The 8268-nt window shown below is 34.0% G+C and overlaps 2 protein-coding genes across 2 annotated transcripts; both read right to left on the bottom strand.

Moving 5' to 3' along the window:
- Positions 1-203: 203 nt before the first annotated feature.
- LOC135959648 (arginine-hydroxylase NDUFAF5, mitochondrial) lies at positions 204-2367 on the bottom strand. Its single transcript, XM_065510645.1, has 5 exons — positions 2151-2367; positions 1825-2080; positions 1547-1771; positions 517-729; positions 204-431 (listed from the first exon to the last, which is right to left on the bottom strand). The coding sequence occupies exons 1-5, from the start codon at positions 2312-2314 to the stop codon at positions 270-272; spliced, it is 1020 nt and encodes a 339-aa protein (XP_065366717.1). The 5' UTR covers positions 2315-2367; the 3' UTR covers positions 204-269.
- Positions 2368-3130: 763 nt separating this feature from the next.
- Positions 3131-6076, bottom strand: Ctf4 (Chromosome transmission fidelity 4). Its single transcript, XM_065511210.1, has one exon. It carries the CDS (start codon positions 5958-5960, stop codon positions 3213-3215), a length of 2748 nt encoding a protein of 915 aa, XP_065367282.1. The 5' UTR covers positions 5961-6076; the 3' UTR covers positions 3131-3212.
- Between the last annotated feature and the right edge of the window lie 2192 nt (positions 6077-8268).

The following is an 8268-nucleotide window of genomic DNA, read 5'->3' as shown; positions in this document are numbered from 1 at the left end:
TAACTTGCCATTTAAAATTCTCTTTAATATATGTAAAAGAAACGGATCTACCTATTCTTATGCAATTTTTAATCTATATTTGGTAACTATGAGAATAGGTCGTGAAGTATATTTCATACCGCTAGAACCAAAATATTCATTAGAAATAATTTGTATGTCAGAAAAACATTACCTCAGCTAGTATAATATAAAATGCAATGATATGTAAACATACACACATTTATACATATGTAATTGCACAAATGTAAATTTATTGTCAACAGTCTTGTTTAATTCTTTTTCTTTGTTTTATTTGCACTACTCTCTATCATTTTGCCCAGATCTTTTAATGATACATCACTAGAACCTCTTGGCAGTGGAGTAGGTTGATCAGGTCCCGGTTTCCAACCGACAAAATAAATTATCTGAAATGTAGCCGGAATACCGTTGTCCTAAAAATTAATAAAGTTTTTGATATTAGAACGATCAAGTTTTTAAAAAAAAAAAAAAAAATCATGCTTTTTTAAACTATTGTACCTTCTTATACATTTCCTTGTAGATGGCGCTGGCAGCCATCATGGTGTCTCTGCTTAAGTGTATGGGTCGATTAAATGCTGCATTATTTTCAGCCATACCTTTAAGGTCCCACATAAGTTCAAACATAGTAGGATAGCCTATGACAATCTCATCAGTATCTATGGTGAGCATGGTAAAACCTGCCCGATTAAGTAATGAACCAACATCTCGAATCTGTTACATATAATAAAACAAAAGTTGTTTAAATATACTTAGATGAAGGATATATATACATATGGGCAATTCCACGAGAAAGACGACCACGACTGAAAAAACAAAAAACCCTTGAAACTTTTTTTCAAAATGATTTGAATAGGAGAAAACACTAAGATGTTACTGTGTGAATGTATCTAGAGCCATGGTAGGCGTTCATATTGTTCAGGTTACGGTGATTTTCGTCACTATAGTTAATTTTTTAATTTAATTGGTATGTTTTAGACAAAATTTGCGGCGAAAACTAAGCTCAAAATTGGAATGTAGTATGAAATGAATTTGACTCTGATTGTTTTTTTTGATATTATCAAATTGTTTATTCACACCGAATATACATTTTCTATCTATTTTTTAGTTTTTGTAGAGAAGAATCTGTCACGTACGATATTAAATTTTATTTATTATAAAATCATCCAAAGATTGTTTTTATTTAAATATGGAGGATTGTAAAGAAAACATAACGCCTCTCACGAAATTACTTCCGTTTTATGTCACGTACGATATACTTATTTCTTCTTTCGCTCGATATTTTGGACAACAATGTTTCGAACCCTCAGAATGAAACATAAAGACCAAATTATTTTTCAGATACTCTTATTTTAAAAAATCTATTCCACTCTATAGGCGTATAAATGTCACGTACGAAGGCATGGAATTGCACATATGTACATATAAAATAGCTTAGCCGAATAGGTATAGCAATCTTCCCTTTTTTTATGTAAAATGTTTTTTATAAAATTTTCGATTGCTTTGCAAACAATATTAAAAATAATCATACCTGAGTAAATGGTGATATATGAGGAGCTATACCACCTTTTCTTTCCAACTCAGCCAGTTGTAATGAAGATCTCAATTCATATAGAGTATCGCCACCGAACATTGACGCAATAAATACACCATCGGGTTTTAGACTCCTTATTACTTTACTAAAGCAGCCTGGCAAATCGTTGACCCAATGAAGACTCAACGATGAAATTACTAAATCCAAAGAATTTTCTGGAAACTATAAACCGATTAAATTAATTTATGTATTGATTTATAATAATAGATACAGACGTTCCATTGTTCTTCATCTAGTTCCAATTTTTTAATTTCTAAGCCAGGTGTTCCTTGGGCCTGAGCAAGCATAGTAGGGCTAATATCACATAAGGTTAAATGTTTTACACTTTCGGCCAAAATGTGTCGTGATAAGAAGCCACGATTACAACCTAAGTCTGCAGCGTTTTTAAATTCCCTTTTGATATCAAATACTCGATCAGCCACTCTATAACCGACCTCTTCTTTGAGGTAATCATATAACTCCACATCTTCACTACAAGTAAATGCCATCGTTAATAATACTGCTGCTGGATGCGGTAATAAAGTGAAAAAAGTCAAATTACCTTTTCGCAGCTCTTTCCTTTTGTAGCTTTTTGGAATTCCTATCAAATATATTTTGAAATATTGCTTGTGTACTATAACGGTGTGTCACATTTTCAAGTCGATTTAACACATATCTTATTAAACTTAATTGCTTGAAGTTTGATCTGTGAAAATTACTTAACATTGTGTTTATTTTCTATTATAATTCAGTCTAACAACTTTATAAAAATTCAACCACATAACGTATGAACATGAAATGAACATACATAGTATATACACATGTGGACACAAAAATAGGTACATACATACATATGTACTATATTTTGTTTCACATATTTAAGAGCTATTTTATAACTTGCTAAAAAATCATCAGAAATAATTATTGTATCCATAGTTCGGCTGTTTCCAAATTTCTTTTCTCCAAATAAAAATTTGTATAAAAAATTTACGAAAACTATTTTTTGTCAAAAAAAATTGTTGATGAACAAATCGTAATAACTAACTTATATACTTACCTCTCATGATAAACATATAAAAATAACATTAAATTGTGTAGTAAAATTATTTAAATTGCACTAATATACAAGTATATCTTGCTTTTTTTGCAAAAGTGTATTGTAATAACTTATGTTTCTGGAAATGATCGTAATGTTATTTTGAAAAAAAGGACTTTTTATATTACTATGAATTTCAATAAATAAATAAATTACAGATAATCCCTCGAATACTTTTATTAGAGAATTTTTCGTTTATAAATTCCGAATGTTTGGTCAGAGGATTTAGTCAGAATATGGATTGTAATTGTATTTTAGCATTAAAAAAACATGAATTTTACGCATCAAAACACTCAACTATTTGTCTGTCCACATCTGTAATAGCATCGACTACCAGCTGATTAGTTTATTGGGGATGATGTAAAAAAAAACAAGTAGTTTTTGGTTAAATTTAGATGCAAAGTATAATTACTATAAATATGAAAATAAACAATTTTTAATACAAATTTGAATTGAATAAAAGCGTTGATTTCTTTATTTTAATACATACAATTCTTAATATTAATCTTAAAATTTTAGCGAAACGTTTCATTTTTTAGCGATTTTCAATTTGTCAGAACCCATTAATATGGTTTTATCAACATCTGAAATTTTGCGTTTAGAAGCAAACGGATTTGCGGAATTTAAAGGTGTCCGTTTTATAGTAGATTCATCATCCTTCGATGATATTTTTGATAATTGAGAATCTAATTCAGAAGTACAAACATTCTCTTGGGATGTTTCTGATGAAGTTGGCAACAATTGTTCGTTTGCAGATTTTTTAAACAAGGATATTGATGGTGAATTGTTATATGAAAACCTTTTCAAAGTAGTTTTTTTTGCTGAACCCAAATCCATTAACTTAGGTGCTATTTTTTTGGAATTCGCTATGGAGCCATTTTGATAGGCTTTTAACAAGATGAGAGGTGATGCTGGTAGTGATTGCTCAACTAATTGTTCTTCATGTTCTCTTGCTTGTTGCTCTTCTTCCAATTGTGGCATCAGATCCAACAGTTTATCGGATAAGTGAATTCTACCTAATTTTGTCGCATATTTTACAGCCAGCATTAGCAGATCTGTACAAGCTATGGTTTCTATTAGTTCTTTTGCACGTATTTCAATTTCACTGCGACAGGCCAGAGCAAATAATTTTATAGCCGTCTCCTTAACAGTTTTTTCGGCGTTATCCATTGACATTATGGTTGCACGTAACAAAGAATCTTCTAGAGAAGACTTTTCACTTTCTACATCACAAAGAGGCAGCTGCAATGGCAATTCCTGTATCATTGGACGAGGAGTAGTCATAGGATATGAAGTACCGCGGCATAGTACGGCTTGAAGAATTTGCGACCTCTCTGAAAGAGAAATCATAAAATAATTGTTTGAGACACTTGAAGATTGCTTCATTGTGTCGCAAACTGGGTACCAACAATTAGATTTGAGATTAAACAACTGTACCAAACCCATTGAATCATAAAAAACTGGGGAACCGCAATCAGAAAAGCCCAGCCAAGCCAATTGCCTCTCCGGCGTCAGAGGTATTGTTATGTTTTGGCACTTTATTTTTAAGCTTGTTGATTGCAATAACATTCCGTGTATATTTTGCTGCTTCTCGCTCGATGGAGCACTGTGGTAGCAAACTAAAATACGATCTTCATATCCTGCCACACATACTACCGGTCCTGGTACCGAAATAATTTCTCTTTGCGTTCCCATCACTGTAAAAATTCTCAGGTATTGCAAATTTGAAATTGCAGCCACCATTTTTGATGTTGCACATATAGCTTCCACACTCTCACAATCCGGCAATTGCACGGACCACTCTCGGTTTCCAGAATCCGATAAAGCTATGCACACTATTTTTGATGAAGTTTCTGATGCCATAGCCAAAACTGAGGAGCTCAGACTTGCCATATTATGGTTATTATGATTTGGAATATGCAAGGAATGATGTACACTGGCATCGTGAAATTCAACATCTATAGCTCCATCTGATCCATCGGCGTGCAATGTTACTATACCAATAGTGTTCCATACTAAATAGCGATGTTCCAAGTGGACGGGAGTTGAACTGGGCTGAAAAGTCACTTGTTGTTTAAATGATTTACTGTAGGCTGCCCCTGATATTGATGGACTTTCTGAACGTGCTCTTTCAATAGAATCTCTGGTCTCATCATCGCATGGTATATCTCCGTTAGCATAAGACATAATTTTACTTTTTAATTTCTCTATAGATACAGCATCGTCGTCATCTCCGTCATTGTCGATATTATCATCATTGCCTAGGTTTCTCTTATCACTGCTTTTGGAGTCATCTTCAGCGAAATCCATTTCTCCAAAAACATTGTCGATATCGTTAGTATCTCCTTCCAGGTTTTCCTCATCTGGAGCATCGTCCGTAGAAAACAATACACCTAATTGACCTGAAGCATCAGAGTATGCTATTTCACCATTACTTTTGCTATTCCAAGCCAAACATGTTATACTTTGACATTCGCTAGACGGAGCTTCACATTTTTTAACCTGTCTGCTGTTGAAGTCAAATATGGAAATCTCTCCCTTATCAGTAGCAGCTGCTAAGAACGAACCGTCCATAGAAAATTGACAACATGTATACTCTCCCTTAATTTTCTCGTCTGTGAGGGAGTATAGCATTTCCCACGTAGATGTACTCAATACACAAACTTCTTTACCACTAACATACACGAGACTGTTGCCATTGCTTGGCTCAAAACATGGGCTACCAAAAAATTTTGCGTTTTCAAAACTGTTGCTTTTAGTTAAACCAGTAATTGTTTTTAATTCTTTTGATTCTTTAAGATCCCAGATTTTGAGAACGCCTTCGCCACCAACAGAAGCCAAGAACAATAATTTTGGATGTATATCCAATGCCAGCACTGGACCTTTGTGTCCTTCTAATTCAATCGGTTCAAGGTCTCCATTTTTTACTTTTATTTTGGTATCTTCGGAACCAGCCGCCACACAATCTTCTCTCACCTTTATAGCTACAACTGGCGCCGTAAATCGCATTAATGTACCATCGATGTCCATATCTGGGAAAGTGTAAGCCTGTACCGTATTGCGATCTGTAGACGCCAACAACTTGTCTCCTTTTTGAGCCAAACACACAATGTATTCTCCCAAACAGTTTGATGAAGGGTCATCATCATCAATGCCACGCCATTTACGAATATCACCATCGGAACCACATGTCAATATAAATTCTCCATTATCCGTATAAATTAAACTTGTAAAGCCCGTAGTATGAGCATAACGCAAAGAACTACGTTCGTACATTTTAACTTTTTAATTATTTCAATGTTTTCCAAGAGTTCGATAAATTTTTTCTTTTTGCAATTATTATATGGAAGTGTAAACAATTTTGGCGCTCAGTTTTGACATTTTGCATCATCCTAAACAAGGCGAATTCATATAAGGTGTACTCGTCCCTACAACAAGTACAACCAAAGTGCATTTAATAAGGTGCCATCGGCAGCACAGCTGATTATAGCAATAGCACGCACAAATGTCAAACTACATATGTAAAAAATATCCGCCCGTACGCCCGTATGTTAAACTCTATATCAAGGCGAATCTAATAAGGTGACCTCACTAGAACAGCTGATTACAGAACTAGCACGTGATTATGTCAAACTACATATATAAAAAATATTCGCCGGAACGCCATTATGTCAAACTCCATATATAAAAAATAAGTGAATTCGCCTGTATTTATTTCAATTCGCCACTGCTGTCACCTTGTTAAATACGCCTTGCTCTATATATAAAAAATAAGTGAATTCGCCTGTATTTGTTTCAATTCGCCACTGCTGTCACCTTGTTAAATACGCCTTGAGTACAACCAAGGCAAATCTAATAAGGTGACCTCACGAGAACAGCTGATTACAGAACTAGCACGCGATAATGTCAAACTGCATATATAAAAAATATTCGCCGGAACGCCATTATGTCAAACTCCATATATAAAAAATAAATGAATTCGCCTGTATTTATTTCAATTCGCCACTGCTGTCACCTTGTTAAATACGCCTTGAGTACAACTATACAAAAACAACAAACATTTTGTTTTTTCTTTTTACCCAATCTGTCAAGAAACACAAGTCAGGCGAATTCAATATTAAAGTGGAATCATGGTGTATTTAATAAGGTGACAGCCAAGGTGCATTTAATAAGGTGCCATCGGCAGCACAGCTGATTATAGAAATAGCACGCACAAATGTCAAACTACAGTGAGCTTCAAAAGTGAGTAAACAGCAGCGAATTTTTTGATTTTTTAAGATCATGAAAATCATTATAGTCCGACTTAAATCTATATTTTTCACAACCAAAGATATTATTCAAGCCAAACCGAAACTTTAAAATTTTAATCATGGATAAATTTTAGAATTTTCATTATCTTAAAAAATATCCAATAATTTTTGGTGTATACTCACTTTTGCGGCTCACTGTACATATATAAAAAATATTCGCTCGTACGTCCGTATGTCAAACTCTATATATAACAAGGCGTATTAACAAGGTGAGTGCATAAAATCAGCTGTTTCTTAATTCGCTGTGGATTTATGTACACTATATGTCAAGGTGCATTTAATAAGGTGCCATCGGCAGCACAGCTGATTATAGAAATAGCGCGCACAAATGTCAAACTACATATATAAAAAATATTCGCCCGTATGTCAAACTCTATATATAAAAAATAAGTGAATTCGCCTGTATTTATTTCAATTCGCCACTGCTGTCACCTTGTTAATTACGCCTTGATATATGTCAAACATTGTTTATGTTTACATTTGTTATTGTAAATAACATAGTAATATTTTAATTCGCCTTGATTTTGACATTTACCGTACATTTTAACAAAAACAAATTGCCTGTTGTTTTTGCATTGTTGTATTTGTTGCCGGGACGCACTCACCTTGTTAATACGCCTTGATATATAACAAGTAAGTGAATTCGCCTGTATTTATTTCAATTCGCCACTGCCAAGGTGCATTTAATAAGGTGCCATCGGCAGCACAGCTGTTTATAGAAATAGCACGCACAAATGTCAAACTACATATATAAAAAATATTCGCCCGTACGCCCGTATGTCAAACTCTATATATAAAAAATAAGTGAATTCGGCTGTATTTATTTCAATTCGCCACTGCTGTCACCTTGTTAAATACGCCTTGGTGACAGCAGTGGCGAATTGAAATAATAACAGGAGCAAGGTGCATTTAATAAGGTGCCATCGGCAGCACAGCTGATTATAGAAATAGCACGCACAAATGTCAAACTACATATATAAAAAATATTCGCCCGTACGTCCGTATGTCAAACTCTATATATAAAAAATAAGTGAATTCGCCTGTATTTATTTCAATTCGCCACTGCTGTCACCTTGTTAAATACGCCTTGAACAGGAGAATTCCCTATTTTTTTTTTAAATGGAGTTTGACATATATACGTACCGGCGAATATTTTTTATATGTGTAGTTTGACATTATCGCGTGTTATTTCTATAATCAGCTGTGCTTCCGATGGCACCAAGGCGAATCTAATAAGGTGACCTCACTAGAACAGCTGATTACAGAACTAGCAC

Source organism: Calliphora vicina, chromosome 5, assembly GCF_958450345.1.
Source record: "Calliphora vicina chromosome 5, idCalVici1.1, whole genome shotgun sequence".
Taxonomy (NCBI): domain Eukaryota; kingdom Metazoa; phylum Arthropoda; class Insecta; order Diptera; family Calliphoridae; genus Calliphora; species Calliphora vicina.
This window is presented reverse-complemented; position numbering and strand designations above follow the sequence as displayed.

Excerpts from the sequence above, each read along its gene's own strand:
- Ctf4 (XM_065511210.1), bottom strand. The coding sequence starts at position 5,960 with ATGTACGAACGTAGTTCTTTGCGTTATGCTCATACTACGGGCTTTACA.
- LOC135959648 (XM_065510645.1), bottom strand. The coding sequence starts at position 2,314 with ATGTTAAGTAATTTTCACAGATCAAACTTCAAGCAATTAAGTTTAATA. Across the intron at positions 2,081-2,150 it reads AAGGAAAGAGCTGCGAAAAG|TGAAGATGTGGAGTTATATG; the intron begins GTAATTTGACTT and ends ATTTACTTGTAG. Across the intron at positions 432-516 it reads ACAAGGAAATGTATAAGAAG|GACAACGGTATTCCGGCTAC; the intron begins GTACAATAGTTT and ends ATTAATTTTTAG.